The sequence below is a fragment of the Sardina pilchardus genome, chromosome 24, assembly GCF_963854185.1.
Source record: "Sardina pilchardus chromosome 24, fSarPil1.1, whole genome shotgun sequence".
Lineage (NCBI taxonomy): Eukaryota > Metazoa > Chordata > Actinopteri > Clupeiformes > Clupeidae > Sardina > Sardina pilchardus.
In genome coordinates, this window is record NC_085017.1 from 18010510 (window position 1) to 18028487 (window position 17978).

The 17978-nt window shown below is 41.2% G+C and overlaps 2 protein-coding genes across 2 annotated transcripts; one reads left to right on the forward strand and one right to left on the reverse strand.

Moving 5' to 3' along the window:
* Positions 1-1887: 1887 nt before the first annotated feature.
* naxe (NAD(P)HX epimerase) lies at positions 1888-12583 on the reverse strand. The gene is made up of 7 exons (XM_062529883.1): positions 12440-12583; positions 6485-6662; positions 5839-5947; positions 3504-3614; positions 3078-3188; positions 2749-2896; positions 1888-2391 (listed from the first exon to the last, which is right to left on the reverse strand). The coding sequence occupies exons 1-7, from the start codon at positions 12459-12461 to the stop codon at positions 2189-2191; spliced, it is 882 nt and encodes a 293-aa protein (XP_062385867.1). The 5' UTR covers positions 12462-12583; the 3' UTR covers positions 1888-2188.
* Positions 12584-12702: 119 nt separating this feature from the next.
* sf3b4 (splicing factor 3b, subunit 4) lies at positions 12703-17319 on the forward strand. The gene is made up of 6 exons (XM_062529884.1): positions 12703-12844; positions 13599-13727; positions 13985-14536; positions 14868-15014; positions 15545-15697; positions 17014-17319. The coding sequence occupies exons 1-6, from the start codon at positions 12811-12813 to the stop codon at positions 17172-17174; spliced, it is 1176 nt and encodes a 391-aa protein (XP_062385868.1). The 5' UTR covers positions 12703-12810; the 3' UTR covers positions 17175-17319.
* The last annotated feature ends 659 nt before the right edge of the window (positions 17320-17978 follow it).

The following is a 17978-nucleotide window of genomic DNA, read 5'->3' on the forward strand; positions in this document are numbered from 1 at the left end:
GTTGTTCACTTTGTGTGCAAGACGCTTTTTTTCGCGTCTTTTTTATTCCCACCGTGAGTTATTTGGGGGAGAAACGAGAACGCGCACACATACCGAATAACTTACACCTGTCTTGACCTAGCCGCCTCAACTCATCTGCGCTCAGCATTAGTGAAACGTATTTAGCATGTTTACTTTGACCAGGCTTGGTCAACCGCGTGTGTCGTCACTTATCTTGGATCTACTTACTCTGGTTTTGTGAAATAGGCCCCTGGTGGTGACCTAAGCCTAGACTAAGAGCAGGCGTCTTGATGTTATCCCTCAAAAGGTCAACATAATCTTTCTTTTTCATGATCCCATGCACCCAAACAAGGCTCCCTGTGCCTGAGACAGCAAAACAGCCCCATAACATGATGCTCCTACCACCATGCTTCACTGTTGGAACTGTATTTTTATGGTTGTAGGCCTTCCCTTTTTTTGCCAAACATAGGCAACATCCATGTGCCCAAACAGCTCCAGTTTAATGTCATCAGACCAAAGGACAGTTTTCCAAAACTCATTTTTAGCTTTTAAATGTGCATGGGCAAAGTTCAGTCTGACTTTGAAGCGCCCCTTTTGGAGTAATGGGTTTTTTCTCAGCCGATGACCTTGGAGGCCTCCACAATAAAAATCCCTCGCTTCTGTCTTCCTCAAGACTTTAACCCCAGAGGTCTCAAGGTCAGCAACTATCATTTTGGCGGATGTGCAGGGTTGCTTGCTAACATCCCTGATGATTTTTCTCTCTAGATTGAGATATTTAGCATTTTCATCCACACTTAGGTTTGTTATGCACAAACTTGGAACTCTTTGTACTTTGAAATGATGCCTTGCACGGCTGTTCTACAGACTGTGAAGCATCTAGAGATTACAGTATAGCCTTTCTCCATATTATAGGCCTCAATGATGTTCTTTCTGAGGTCCAGACAGATTTCCTTTATTTTCAGTATGCCTGTAAAGGCAGTCCCCTCTCAGACAGGTGTTCAAGTGCCTGTAGGCCTGTTCCTTGAAGTCTTTAGGTAAACAATCAATGCTGGTTGGGTGTTCAGGTGTTCTCTGGACATTAACTAACTGCAAAGGTGTGGCTTGAAAGGTGACAGGTTGGTCGTGTGTGTTTAAAAGCAAAAAAATCACATGGGGGCTATTAATTTTGACCACTCCACTTTTCACACAATTTGAGATTAAGCATTCCTAATTATATATTAACACTCCAAAATCCACCAGATTCTACATAATAACACTGGCAAATGTTTGATTTTTAAAATTTGATCAGGGATGAAAAATTTAGGGAGAATTTTAGAGTAATGTTCCAAAATCTCAGGGGGGCTAATAATTTTGGGCTTAACTGTATATCTTGTCTGAAGTGACTGCAAGTTGTGGAAGAAGCAGATGAATGTGTGCTAATGAAAGGGTTATCAAGTCTATACTACTGAATGCGTTTGATGAATGCTACAAACAAAAATCTGTTTCTAATTTCACATGTCTGGAATACCAGGATCTCCCATGACCTTTGGGAACCAATTTTATATAGATATGTTTCTTGAGGTCACAGATATTGTCAATACAGAAAAAAAAAAAAGATTTTGTTGCCCCCAGAGTGTAGCTCTAACTCGTGCAACTATTTTTTTTTGTTGTACTAGTACTTGGTGACCTTGAGAATCTAAGTGGAAAATTGGTGTTCTCCTTTTCAGTGCTTCTTTTTAGAAAGGAGGTATTGAAAATATCTGACAGCAAGTGAAAAAAGCCCAATGTCACTCCAGTATACAGGTGAAAATGATTAGGGAGCTCATGAACAAGCAGACATACTGGTCAGTTTTTATTATAATCAAAGAAAATCCACTCTTGGAGCAATACCAATACTTTCTCAATAATCTGTCATGTTTTGCAGATGTATTTCAGTTTTTATTTTTAGCACATGCTTTCTGTAAATACATACAGACTGCAATGTGAAGGCCAGTGTCATCAAACTGCATTGAAAACTACCACAAACAAAGCACCTGGAGAGAGAAAAAAGTCTCGTACATTATGATAACATAATCCGTTAGAATTACCACATTATTCGCTCTTCATACTCATTTAGGAAAACGATGATTTACTCATACACCATGGAGTAGAACATGTTCCCCAGGGGAACACGGGGACTTGAATGGCCCTATTTTCAGTCCCTGTGAGTTCAGCTGAGCTGGAAGACACAGTCAGTGGAGGGGTACTTGGGTAAGTTGAGCTGGTACTTCTGTTCAAGGGCAGGGGGAACAAAGCGGCCCCCCAGGAAGTGGTAGCGTCCCCTGAACTGGGTGGCGGCTTGTTTGGGGGCGGTGAGGGAGATGAGCATGTCAGGCTGGATCCCATCTGGGCTTCCCTTCTCCACATCCCAGCCTGTCAATCAGGAAGGGAGAAGAGCAGAGAGTTTTCTAAAACTGCGATGACAAGTGAAGTGCATCTTTATTCAACTTGGAGGTAAATATTGTTTTTCAAGACTTATTAGTATTCTTGTATGTACACATTTTCTTGAATGACCCACATACTGTGCCAAAAGGGGTACATCTCATCTGAACACCATTGCAAGTCATGTCTCGTCAACTATCACTGCCTGGTAGTAACTTATTTAAACACTTACACATTCTTAATTTGACAGCGTATGTTGAAGATTTAACTTAACATAACTCTTCTATAATGCAAGAATGCAATGTGTCTATTCTTTTTATGGTTTATTCATACACATGCTGGTCTTACCTGAAGGGATGTCGATACTGGCAATGGGCACAGTGATCTTTTTCAGTGTGGACAGGATGGCACCAAATGGTTCACGTACTGCACCCTGAAAGCTAAAACCAAAGATGGCGTCCACCACCAGGTTGTAGGCCTCGTCAATCACCTCATCCTGGGGTATGGGAGGCATGTGATCAGTAAACACACATTACATGGCCACAAAATCAATTCAGACCTTATCAGCTACATTTGATGGTAGGTTTGATGAACTGTGTTGACGTTCTCATTCATTCATCATAAACATTCCCAGAGGCACATCTAGCCTTTGAGTGTGTTTGAAGTAAGAGTAATACCTCAGGCATTTCAGTCAGGAAGGAGATGCCCATCTTCTCACACTGGATGGTCAAGCTATTGAACAACGGTTTGTTTGGCCTCTTTGGGTACAGTATAGTGGGCTCATAACCCTGTAGGATACACAAGAATTTATAGAGACAAACTTATAAGAACGTTTATTTTACATTACATTACATTTGGCTGACTCTTTTTAACCAAAGTGACTTACAACATAGTAAACATTTTAAGCTTTTTAAAGCAAATCTAAAAACAATTTTAGGAAAAAAATAAAAAAGGTAGAGTGCAGTAAGACTAGGTAAGATTAAGATAATAAGAATGATCTGCTCCAAGTCACATTAAATACAAAATACTCACCTTACATCTTGATTACTCTTAAAAGAAACAAGGCAGTCTTGCAAGAATCCAACAAGCAAACCACTACTCACAAACAGTTTAAGGTGTCTTGCACAGACGAGGCCATCTCCACCGTTGTTCCCAGGGCCACAGATAATCAGAACAGTGGGGCTTGCCTTCACCATAGATTCAGCAGGATAGGCCTGTAGACAAACAAGCAAGCAATTATTAAATTTACTATGGCACGTGGTTAGACAGGACTTTTACTCTTTTCCATATTATCCCTAGCCTGGCTAACGCCTCCCACTTCTCAAATGAGACGTGGTCTGGCAACCAGACGTTCATTTTCTCGTATTTGAAAAAATGCCCAGATCCGTTCATTGGGCGCCACGGATGTCAATCAAATGCGTCTCTGCATAGCTCTTCATGGTCTTGCTTTCTCCCCTGTTCTGTGATTGGCCTCCAACATCAGGCGAACATGGGGGCGTTAGTTTCCAGACTGCCTTAGCAGCGTGAAAGAAATCTAGGCTATGGGTCATTCCGTGTCAAATCAGATAAGATTGTTGCTGCACCGTCTCAGATTTTGTTAAAACTTTGTGTATATCATCAATGGGTCCTAAAACCAAGGCCTGTGAAATATTTCTGTCGAAATCATCTGTCTTCATATCTTTTTAAGACCTTGAAATTCTTTCATTTTTACAGCTTGAAAAACACATGCCATGTCTGGGCATTAATATCTTGACAAATATGTTCCCTAGCCTCCCCAAATTTTCTAGGGTGGAAGATCAACTCATAATAAGCATGTGTAAACAATTTAAAGTCTGTACTAAATGTCTCTTGACTCTCGAAAGGGCCCTCAATTTTGGAAAAACGTGCATTAAGTGTGATATTTAGGGTATTAAAAAAAACTGTTTATCTTTTTCACTTGGTATCAGTCACTATTTCCTCTTCAAATACGGTAGTTAATTAATGTTTTCCCACAATTTGAAGTCTCCACAACAAATAACCATGACAATAATAACAATAAAACAAGGCATGTTTGTATTTTGTGTCATTTTCATGTAACTGAAATCCTATGAGGGGTAGGTAGTAGGATCATGAAAATCTATGTGGAAATAGAAAAGTATATGGACATGTAGTGTGTAAAGTTCTGATATTGCATCTAAGCCCCGTTCACAGAATAAATGCATGTAGTTACAGGTGTTTTGGTAACACCAGAATAAACATTTACAATAAAAAAAGTGAAGTTTGGCACCCCCCTCTGGCGAAACAGTAGCATTTTGCTACTTTTACAAGGCATGTAACTCTGGTAGCTATTTGAATGGAATGGAAAGGCTGTATTTTACTTCTCGTATTCAAAAAGAAGCAGAAATTCCTATTACCTTGAAATTGAAAAGGATGCCAAATACACCGAATTATGTACTTGAAATTATGTTTTAACCATTAATCTAAAATGGCTGTGAAGTTCTCAAAGGCCATTTGAATATCTTCATACGTGTTCTTATCCGAGGAGTACTGCCGTCCTGTCCTGGTAGTGGCTGAGGCTGGCACAGCACACAGCACATGAATTCAATTCCATTCAAATAGCTACCAGAGTTAATTCCTTGTAAAAGTAGCAAAATGCTACTGTTTCGCCAGAGGGGGGTGCCAAACTTCACTTTTTTTTTTTATTGTAAATGTTTATTCTGGTGTTACCAAAACACCTGTAACTACATGCATTTATTCTGTGAACGGGGCTTAGATGCAATATTAGAACTTTACACACTACATGTCCATATACTTTTCTATTTCCACATAGATTTTCATGATCCCACTACCTACCCCACATAGCTTTTCAGCTGCATGAAAATGACACAAAAATACAAACATGTCTTGTTTTATCCTTATTATTGTCAAATTCATTTGATTTGGAGACTTCACATTTTGGGACAACATTAACAAAGGATTATATTTCTATAGAAAAGACTCATTGATGGCAGGTGTGTCCCAATAAAAAAGTTTTGAGACCCTCAATATCACTTTTTTTGCATGTTTTTTTCAGAAACTATGGACTTCTGTACAACCAATGAGACTGTGGTACAAACATTTAATCATTGAATCTTACTGAGAACATGCTTGTCTTCCATTCTATAAAGTTTAGTCAGGCTAGGAATGATACTTTTTAAGATATGAGTACCTTAACATGGCCTCCAAGATAAGGTCATTTAGAGGGTGTAAAAAGGCAAGGGCAAAAAGACAATGAAAACAATAGAATTGAACAAAAATATTTTACAGATTTTAGTTATGGAACCTAAACATTGTGTAGACAAACTTTGAAGAAAATCCGAGTCGGTGCTGCAACCATTTTCCTGGATTTTGTCTGATTTGACACGGAATGACCCCTATATTATCCCTGCAGTATCTCCTGGACTGAGGGGAGTGTCTCACCTTTGCCACTGCTGTTGCACAGCTAAGTCCAGCCAGCTCCATGAGCTGGTCCACACTGAAGCTGTAGTCAGAGAAGAGCTCCTCGTCGATGCCCTGAGCTTCTTTCTGTCTGTGAACAGAGGACAGTCTGATGACAACCTACCCTTCTGGCTAAGGGGCTCATTTTGAGTTTATTCTGGTTAAGTTTTTATGCTTGAAATTACACACATAACTTGGCTTTGGTTCCACTTATCCTCATTGCAGAAAGTCAGTGTCAGGAGACTACAAAGTATGACATTAATAAAATAAAAAAGTTTTCCTTTTATCAAAGAGTGTACCAAGAGGGCACTGCTGACAAATAATCTACTTGTTAATTTGCCATCACCACACAACACAGTACAACCATGTGTTACAACTGTGTTTTGGACAGTGAACACCAGTACAACCAGTACAACTGTGTTTTGGACAGTGAACACCATAAAAGACCATAGGTAGTAGCCATTTGTGGCTGATCACAGATGGGAACTACATGCACTCCACCCTGATGCTGGCACAGTGGCACTAAAAAAAGACCACATCAGGTCGGATTTGTTCCCCCACACAACTATGACTAGACTCTTAAACTTAAACAACATGAAGTAAAGGCTTTGTTTGTGATTATTCCTACCCGAGATACTTCACTGGATGTGCCATGCTGTGCAGTGCTCTACAGGACGACTCCGTACGTGTGAGACTCTGGGAGAGGGAGCATGCCCTCTGAGATAAGACTTTGCCTCCTTGTGTTGACACAAGGAACCCAATTCCAAACAAGGTACGGAGCCCAAACATCCACTTGGTCTTCACACCTAGAAACACATCAGAGGTGAAAATAGAAAACCCACAAGACATGAATCTGTCCTCTCAAACTTTTGTAAACATTGTAACCCTCTCTGACTGCCCTCCGTCACGTCATCTGGAGAAATCTTCCTTGGTCACCGCCCTTTCCCACTTTAGCCTACGGCTCCCATTGACTTCCATTGAACATGTAAACAAAACGTCAACCGACTGTCGAGGGTGCAGCTACTTCACTCATAATAATGCATGACACAGCATGACACAGCGCACTTTACTTGCTTTGTCATAGTCAGGCAGCCATGGGGTCAGACCTGGTTTTGTCGGTTAAAGTTTTTTTTTTTGGCAGAATCTAGTAGACTAGGTGTACCTCTTTAAGATTTAGGAGGATGCCCGGTGATGTCCCTTGGGCAATTTTGTAACTTAAGCCTTGTCCAATGTGTCGAATTATAAGGCGGAGATACTACAGGTGAATATCACTATGAAACTTGATTTGCATTTGATAGTGCCCACCTTGAAATGAGAGGTTTTTCCTTTTTATTCCCTAGATTTTCATATTTCATGATAGTCATTATATCATTATATAGTTATAGTTCTGGGTGTGAACAGCCCTTAAGAGACATGCAAGTGAGATAGGGCTCATGGATGAGTTCCTCTCTTACTGCAGGGGAAGGGTGGTGACCAAGGAAGATTTCTCAGGATGACGTGACTGAGATCTACTGTAGGCCCCCAAATAGACCTCTGAAGTTCGCCTACAAAAAAGCCACCATCTTTGCCCAAATAAGGAGATCCGGTATCTTGAGATTTTTTTCTATGGGAAAATAGCCGTGTTCAAGTTCAACTCCAAATGACCTTTTGCAGCAACGAGAGCTGCCGGTGGCAGCAGGGGCGGGGATGCAAACGCTGCTATGAAGTTGTACACTCTCTACTTCCCGTAGTGTAGACTTGGCTAGACTTGACCATGTGACGAATCACGAGGCACGGACCCGCACGGACTCTTGTGGATATGGGGAGGCATCTAAACACCTGCACACACGTCAGGGATGTAAAAGCCAATTAGGGCAAAGACCTGACGTCATGAAGGCAGGGTCTAGGCTCCGCTGCTCTCCGCAGTACCTCCAGACCGGCTGCTCTTTTGCGGAGCAGCCGCCTGGCCACGCCTTGCTCCCGCGATAAGTTGAGGCCATGTGATACCGACTGCCGAGTCGAAAACACGCCCATCTAGACCATCGTGGACAGATTTTTAACCACGTGCATCTTGTGCTGCGCAGTTTTTGTGCTGCGCAGCCAACTTGAACGCGCCTATCAACATGGGGATTTTCAATTATCGCACCTGTTAAACTCTCGCGGGGATGATGAAATTGGAAATGCAGACGTTTTTCGTTACGCAGTTTTGTCCACTGCCGTCTAGTGGATATTGTGATCTTCGGTAGGTGAAGACGGCACACTTTTATCTTTGCTACCCCAGAGCTAACTTACAATGCAACTTGCCATAGGCAGTTAGCTTCAATTAACTCCTGGATCTCCTTATATGGGCAAAGATGGCAGCTTTGGATCCTTTTTGTAGGCGAACTTCAGAGGTCTATGTGTTTTCCTTTTTTTAGATGAGGTCAAATGTCAAATCACACATAAAGTCACTGAAGAAATCAGGATCAGCCTGGGTCCTATCTATGTAGCCTACTATTAGTCAGGGGGCCAAAACTGATATTAAAACTTTGTCGGACACTTTTTGGTACAAGCATACAACCTATCCAGTATTGATATTTAACCCCTCAACATGAGTTCTAGACAGGTTGTCAGCTTAGAAAATTTAATTTTGTCCATTTTAACACTATATTCTTAAAAATGGAAAAAGCGGATTTTTCCCCCAAAGTGCTTCCTTTGTCTTCCATGTTACCTACTGTAATTTTGGGCAAATACCACAAGAGTATCACACCACAAGGGCCACTGTTGTGTCAGGGGGCCAATCTGAAAAGGGCTTCCGTTAAGACTTTTGCAGACATGTTTTGGTTCAAGCTGTCAGTGTCACCCTATTTTTTTTTTGTTAGAAGACACAAATAGGTAAGATATCAGGGTGGTTGTGAAGACGAAGTTAAAAGCTTGTAGGGAGAGACATGCAATGCTGCACAAGTTATAATATTTAAATGTTACAGTGAAAATGTAGAACTGTAGATGGTGGTGTATAGTGCTATTTAACTTCATTAATATACCAGGCTGTGACACAAATGATATTTAATGGACATATTACTATAGTTATTCATTCAATCCAAACATAACTGCTCTCTCACTTCTTTAGGGTTAGGGGTTAGTAACTAGTTAGCAATAACAACTTTGTTATAGTCGTATGGCAAAGGTATGTTTTTCCCCTGTAAAACCCGGGAAGTTAACTGAACTCAAATTATTTGAGTATACTGTAAAGCCTGGGAAGCTAACTTATCTGAAATTATTTGAGTAAACCGGATGCCTTGACATTTGAGTTTGGCAACTCATTTAATTTGAGTGTAAATAAGTCATTCAACTGGAGTTATTAGTATATTGTACAGTATTGCATTTTGTGTTGGGATAACTTAAAGGAGTCAAGTAAACTACACTAATTTTATTCACCTAATAACAACTTGAGTGAATTGTCATGACAAGTAAGAATTATGTAGGCCTACACACGAAAAAATGCAATGTACTCAATGTGTGAGCTATAATTTTCTATGGATTATGGGTAAATGCTTCTTTGATTTTCTAATAAGTATTTGTTCTCTTAGCTGTTAATTGTGGCTTCTTACTGTTTACCAGGTGATGGGCAAAAATATTGTGTTGGTGATGATTTTCAGAATATGGTCAGATATACCATTAAGGAGAAGCCCATTCTCAAAATATAAAGAACATTTTTAAGTTCACTTTTTCTTGGCCTAATGCAAAGTTGATTCCCAATTTGACTTTGACCTATAGTCACTTGAAAGTATTATAAAGTTGAGTATCCCAATGGTGTGATTGAGCCTCCTATTGTCTGTCTGTATTGTCTCTTGGGGAGATACAGACACATTATGCATGTTTACATTGAGTAACTATATTACCCCTCTTATGGACAGGATATGAGCTTCAGGAGTAAAGATTTCAGGATTTTTTTTTATAGGTTTAAATTTCTATTAAATGAATAGGATTACTGCAGAATGATGGTAGTGAAACATAATATTTATCACCATGGCAGTACTGGCCATCATGATATACTGTATCTTCAGATTATCATTACGTCTGTCAGAAGCATTACAAGTGATCTAAGATTTTAAAATCAGCCCACAGGCCAAGTCTGTTATGGATAGTCATCTGCTTGATGGTGTGTGGTGTCAATGTAAATAACACAATAACATAACAGCTACAGTATAGTATAGCCGTAAATATAGTTTAACTATTGCATTTAAGATTCAATTTCAGTCAAGATTAATATGTGATAATGTGTTAAGAATACTATGGACAGTGACATTCTGGGAAATGTAATGTGTGGTCAGCCATTTCTTATTGTGAATATACTTCTTGCCATGATTACTTAATTGAAATGAGTGGCATATACAGTCATGGCTGAAAGTGTTGGCACCCCATGCAATGAATAATGTATCATGAATAAATAAATGTTCTTCCTTAAAAGACTGGGGTCATACGTATTGGCACCCCTATGTTAACCCTACAGTATGTTCTCAACTCCCATAGAGGCAGGCAGATTTTTATTTTTAAAGGCCACTTATTTCATGGATCCAGGATACTATGCATCCTGATAAAGTTCCATTGGTCTTTAGAACTAAAATTGCCCCACATCATCACACACCCTTCACCATACCTAGAGATTGGCATGGTGTTTTGTTCAGTTTTGTTCAGTTAGCCTATTAGCCTGTTTGATGCTCATTGAGCTCAATGCAAATCAAACCAGCTAATAGGCCAATTGAACAAAACACCATGCCAATCTCTAGTTATGGTGAAGGGTGTGTGATGATGTGGGGCTATTTTAGTTCCAAAGGTCAAGTGAACTTTATCAGGATGCATTCTATCCTGGATCCATGAAATAAGTGACCGTTAAAAATCTGCCTGCCCCTATGTTAACCCTTTGTGTTAAATTCCCATAGGGTTACATAGGGGTGCCAATACATTTATTTATTTATGATACATTATTCATTCACATAGAAAGTTGGTGTCCTTAAAGGTTGGATATGTTCTACTTTTATTACTTAAGGCATTAAGATCAATTTCCAAAAGATGATTTTATATTCCTCTTTTTAGTCAACTTTAACATGGGTGCCAACACTTTCAGCCATGACTGTATTTTACTCAAGTTGAAATTAGGTGAATAAAATGAGTATACAGTAGTTTACTTGACTCCTTAAAGTTATCCCAACACAAACTACACACATAGAAATAACTCAGCTGAATGACTTATATACACTTAAGTTAACTTCCCGGGTTTTACAGTGCAGCCAAGCAGTGGTGCTCAGGTAGGCAGCCAACAGAAGGTACCCAGGGACCATGTCCATGTGCTCAGTCTGAGTCCTGGTCAGGGACATCGACACTGCCTGGTACTGCACTGACTTCCACTTTCCTCACATCCACATATCGTCAACTCCAAGCACCTGACCTGTACTCACCAAGCTCCAAGCACCTGACCTCTGTGGTTAAAAGCTGGGGGGAAAGCATGCCATCCTTCATGTGCCTTCTTCTGTTGGCTGCCTATACCCGAGCACCACTGCTTGGATGGGGAAAAATGCCTTTGCCATACGACTATTACAAAGTTATTACTACTAACTAGTTACTAACCTCTAATCCTAAACAACTGAGAGAGCAGTTATGTTTGGGTAGAATTGATAACTATAGTGATATGTCCATTAAACACAATTTGTCACAACCTGGTACATTTAAGAAGTCAAATAGCACCATAGACCACCATCTACAGTTCTACATTTTCGCCATAACATTAAAGTATTACAACATGTCCAGCAGTGCACTGTCTCTCCCTACAAGCTTTAGACTTGGCTTGACTCATTCCCATAGATAGGGGTACTGATTGATAGAGGTTTTGGAATGCTATGTTATGTTTCCAATCTGATATTCACTTTGAAAACTGGTTCTCTTTAGGCGGAGATTGTTTTTTTCATGTTCTAGGTCTGTTGCATCTTATACTGTAAAATAAATGTTAATTCTGACACTTCAGCAGACATCCCACGAGTGTTAGCTTTCATTCCATACCATTTGTATCTATATGGTCCTTGTGGTTGTGGAGATATTCAACATTTATCGTTGGTATGTCATGTTGAGCAGGAAACCAAAAAATTGGCCTGAAATTGCTTGCACAAGTCAAAAAAAAAAAATATTTGCTTGACAACCACCATAATATCTTACCTATGGGTGTCTTCTAACTAAAAAAAATAGGTTGACCGCTTGTACCAAAACATGTCCGCAAAAGTCTTAACGGAAGCCCTTTTCAGAATTGGCCCCCTGACTATATGTTAAGCAAGATAAAAATGCACACATGCATTATCCGGTATTGTTACAGTGGTGTGGTGGAGGGTGGAAGACCAGGTACACCCAAAAAATGTGCACACACGTTATAATTGTGACACAGACTTCAATCATCTCGACTTGCAATTTCACCTGTCTCAAAGACGTAGAGCAGGACTGGAGAGCTGCCTACTCCCTGACTTACTTAACCCACCCTGACAATTTGAATGGCCATTACAAATAGAAGCATTGATTCGTTTCCTTAGCTGTAGTTACAGTTGCATTAAATCCTGGGAAACCTTTAAAATAAACTAACCTGTCAGATGCACGGTGGACATAAATTCGTCCTCTTATTTCCTTTTGCAAGAACGTTGCCTTAACTTCCGGGTCAAAAATATATACAAAATAACAGTCTTTGTTCGATATATGTTGTGTGTGTTAACACACTTCTCACACTGAGTGTGTGAAATTAAAGATCTTTAAATGCAGATACTAGTGTTTCAATTCCTGCTAAGTCCCAAGTCTTTATAAAAACAACCTCCGTCGCCTCGTTGAAGAGATTGTTAGCGTTTTAATTCACTCCTCTGCGCTAGGTGGCGACTGTTTGAATAGTATTGTTTTGGTCTTGTCCGCCGAAAAAGAAGACAAAGACAAAATTACTTCCGCTGTTAACAAGCCGTCGCAAACATGGCGGCAGGGCCAATTTCGGAACGTAATCAAGGTAACTACTTTCCCAAACTCATTTTTAACCATGTGAATTGTTCGTTTTATTGATGTGTCTCTTACAATACAGTATGAGGTAACTGTGACATGTGCGAAGCGGAGATAAAAACAAATAGCTCAATTCAATGCGGGATTATCCACCTCACCACGTAGCTAGCAGGCTAGGAAGTAACATTCATTCATTTCACACAACGCATACTATGGCGGTAACGGTGAAGTTTCAATTATTAACAATTATTGTCATGCATGTTTCACTCGATTCAATCACACATTTCTTAACATTTATGAATATGGAATTTTAAAAGTCTTGAGCGTAGTCCTCGTGCACATGACCGTCGGAAAGTAACTTTACCTTACGGCAGCATGAAGCTGAAGCACACTGATTAGCCACTCTTGATGGCTAATTTGGACATTTTGAGAAGAGTGTCGTATTATCAGTAGATCCTGTTGTGAATGTCTTAAAGAAGGAATTGGGCGTGCTAACGTTAAGTGATACTAGCACTAAACATTTGATTGAACCCATCTAGAACTTTTTTTATTGCTACTATGTGACATGGCTATTTATGCATTCACTATGATCTCAAAGACTGTAAACCTATGTGCAGCATGTGCATCCTACCCATTAGGAAAGAGTTATACTTCCAGTGTAAATATATTTTTAATTTGCCAGTCGCACTTGTAAATCAAATTAAAACATTGTTGTGGCTGTTGATCTCTGAGTAACTATGTTTGGTCTCTCCATCACCCTCTAGATGCCACGGTGTACGTGGGAGGTCTGGACGAGAAGGTGTCCGAGCCTCTCCTGTGGGAGCTTTTTCTGCAAGCTGGACCCGTCGTGAACACACACATGCCCAAAGACAGAGTCACAGGACAGCACCAAGGTACATACAGTGCACATCACATACGTCATTATTATCTCACAGAATAATTAAGAAATGTTTAGTTTGAGATAATGTCTTATTTCCTCATTTCATTGGTGCATTTAGGAGCAGTACATACTATAATTTCACTGATGTAATTCTAGTGTAGTTCCTTGGTTGAGATTGTAGTTATGCTATGTAAGTAAGTCATATGTGTCAGCCTGTTATTATTTTTTATTCTGGTTTAAAAGCTAATTCTCATATGTGTTTTCTCAAAGGTTATGGCTTCGTGGAGTTCCTGAGTGAAGAGGATGCAGATTATGCTATAAAGATCATGAACATGATAAAACTTTATGGAAAGCCTATACGTGTCAATAAGGCCTCGGCTCACAACAAGAACCTGGATGTGGGCGCCAACATCTTCATCGGTAACTTAGATCCCGAGATCGATGAGAAGCTACTGTATGACACCTTCAGCGCCTTCGGGGTCATCCTTCAGACGCCCAAGATCATGCGCGACCCCGACACTGGCAACTCCAAGGGCTACGCATTCATCAACTTCGCCAGCTTCGATGCCTCGGATGCGGCCATCGAGGCCATGAACGGCCAGTACCTATGCAACAGGCCCATCACGGTTTCCTATGCGTTCAAGAAGGACTCCAAGGGCGAAAGGCATGGCTCCGCCGCCGAGAGGTTGCTGGCCGCCCAGAACCCCCTCTCGCAGGCTGACCGGCCGCATCAGCTGTTCGCCGATGCCCCACCACCGCCCTCAGTGCCCACGCCAGTCATGACGTCGCTCGGATCAGGCATGCCCATGCCTGGCAAATTTGGTAGGTTGGGTCGCTTTTGCTTTTTTGAGTTGTCGGTGTTTCTGTGTTCTCTGAGCCTTTGAAGCTAAGCAAGTTGTAAACAGATGAATTTGGTAGATCTGTGTTAAACATCTCTGTGTAATGTTTACATTTCTTTCCACTGCAAATAGTCAAGTCTGTATAGCATCCTCTGCACAGTGATTTCCATGAAGTTAATGTATTGATAAATTAAACCATTAGACATTCTGCTTGTAACATTATTTGAAATATTTAGGCTTTTTTTGTTTCTGGTCACCTTTTTTGGTGAATCAGTAATATTGAGGAAAGCCTGTAATCTCCTTTGTTTCTGCAGGTATGCCTCCGCCAGGTGCCTTCCCACCTGTTCCTCCACCCGTCTCCATGCCTCCTGGGATGCCACCTGGCATGACCATGCACGGCCCTGGTGGCGGTGGACAGGGAGGAGGTGGAGGACCTCCACCTGGCCCACCACCATTCCATGGTATGCAACCACCAGGCACAATAGGTGTACTTTGTAGCTATGGGTTTAAGATGGTTTATGAGCTGTGTCTGTTTTTTTGCTGAAGGTTTATGATTGCTCACAATTGTTTCAGTCATGCAAGTCATAAAAAGTGCCAATAATCAATGATGGGCAATCATCATGGCACCAACTGCAGAGCAAGATGGTGCTAATTGACTCGGTGCTTTCGCTGTTGTATCAGTCTACTGTCGGTCATTTTGGTATTGCTGACATTTGACCAGTAATGTATTTCTAGCTACCGTAATTTCCCGACTATTAGCCGCGGCTTATACATTGATTTTGCCAAAATTCTTCAGCTATGAGGTTAATACAGGGGGGCAGTTATTATGGTGTTTATATTGTTTTGTTTCTTTTAACTTGCATAAAACACTGTCCTGCGGCTTATACACAATGCTTATATGCGGGAAATTACTGTAGTTTACAACAGACACTTTGTCGGAGTCCTTCAAGAATGGTTAACACATTTGTGGTCCATCACCCCTCTGTTGCAGGCATGCCCCAGATGCCCATGCCTCCGCCTGCTCCTCCAGGCATGGTGCCTCCTCCACCGGGCCCTCCAGGTGCCAACCAGCACAGGGCTCCTCCACCCGGGATGCCCCCTCCACACATGGGCATGCCACCCAGAGGGCCGTTCGGCCATATGGGTAAGTGCAGCAGCCAGAGAGGAGTTATACCTCCAATTTAGTCTATTGCTGTATTACTGAAGCGTCTATTGATGTCCCATGCATTGGATGTGTGAAACATCTCATCCCCTTGGAATTGTAAGGTTCTATCTGCATTCTGAGTAGTTCTTAAAGGGATAATCCGGAGTGAAATGCACTTTAGATCAATTTTTCGGACTATTGGGGGTACATACGTTGAGTTGACACCAAAATCATGTCATTCGGATGTATTTTGAGAAAGTTCGAGCTCACCGTTTTTAGCCAAAACTCGTTAGCCTGGAAGTGACCGGGGCGTGTCCTTTCGTCGCTGTACGTACGTACGTACGTATGTACCCCCAATAGTCCGAAAAATTTATCTAAAGTGCATTTCACTCCGGATTATCCCCTTAATCCGGCTATCACCATACTATCTCAATTTTTTTAGAGTCTGCACTTTGATCAAGCGTGATCAATGGGCATGGTTGAACTGACTCCATAGCTCATAGATTGTCCCTCAACCAATCAGACTAACGATCCGGGTGCGCCTGGTGGATAAGCCAGTTTGTGATTGGACTCAGCAAATGTGGACAGGGAGCAGGAGAGATAGATGTGCAGGTTTCCAGCCTGAGCTGCAAGGCGAAATCCAAATCGCTGGCAGATCAGTTCTGAGATGTTGAGCTTCAAAGTTTCAGAAGTCCATAGTCATATATAATGTCCAAAAATGCATACAGCTTCAAGAAACGCCTCACCTCACCTTTGAAGTTAACTACTCGGTTTTCAAAAATGTCAGATAGAACCTTATAATTCCAAGGGCACAAAATCTTGATATCACGTGCATAGCTTCCAGTTTGCTGTCAAACAGCCATTATACATGTAGCCTGGAGACCATGACTCTCTTCGCAGAGTCTGGCCTAGATCCATGTGCAAAGTAAATGTTTATATCCTGGTTTGTGGACGCTTGTCTAAAGTTTGAAATCATTGCAGTTCAGTCACTAACGTTTGGTAATGACGTATGTTAACCACGGGGACACAACGATAAAGATTGAAACTTAAATGTAATTGCTCTCGGGAACGCCTATGTTCGCGGAATGGGGCGGAGGTGCACTTGCCGGAGTAAACGAAAGTGGATCAAGGTATTCCAGACTGAGTACTGAAGGGAAAAGAAATTGAGCGGGAGTGCGTAGACAGGCGGAGTCAGGCTAGCACACATGCAGATTGCTCAATGCATTTGAAAACTGAACACTGATTCATAGGATGTCATTTAAACCCAGCCAGTTGTTTGAATTTATACTAAATGTTGTGTATCTTGTCTCTCGTAGGGATGCCTCCGGGCATGAGAGGCCCCCCTCCCCCTATGCCCCCACCCGGCTACGCTGGCGGCCCTCCTCGGCCTCCTCCGTTCGGCTTCCAGAGGGGTCCACCGATGCCCCCACGGCCCCCGCAGCCGCCCCGGGGCCCCATGAGACCAATGCCCCCTTAGGCCTCCGTCGCCAGGCGCAACATGTTTTTATTTTTATTCCTAGGATTATTTTCACAGATGACTTTTCTGTTATTTTGTATCTGACTTTGTTTTGTCGTCACTGTTCAGCTGGTGAATGGACAGAGAATAAAGGTTTTTACTACCACTTTTGGAATCCTTTTTATATTTTTGACATATCTTCACAGATTGGGATAAATGCAGAGACTGAATTTCCCTGATGGGTCTCAGAGTATATACTGTACTTAAACTGCATGAGGAAAAGGCAAGGCAAGCAAGCAAAGGCAGCTTGCAGCTGTGTTGTGTACCAAGAGCAAAAGTAATTGATGGAAGTGAAGAACTGAAGCATATTTGATCTGGTTGTACCATACCAGAATTAGTTGGATTAACACCGCTATCTATTAGAATGGAACTTGGATCATTTCTTCACCATCATCTAAATCTCTCGTAGTCTAAATCCTCTGCTACAATCAGAAATAGAGGACTGCAAAAAATCAGCCCGGCGCTCAGGTGGATATAGGCTAGGTCATATACGGTGCTCTTGGGGTAGGGCATTTTCAATGGAGCAAAAAAAGCAGGTCCAAGGCACTCAATATCAAAAGGAAAAAAGGAAGAGACTGTTAACTTTTTTTTGAGATTGTTGTCATGTCAGTGTTGCTCTGATTTCAATAAAATGTAGTTAATTTGCAGCAACTTTTAGTATTACTTACTGTACATACCACAATAACGCTGCATAGCTTAACAGGCAATCTTCCACATGTTTGAGCTACCTCTAAATATATATTTTTTGTCAAACTTTTTGCATAT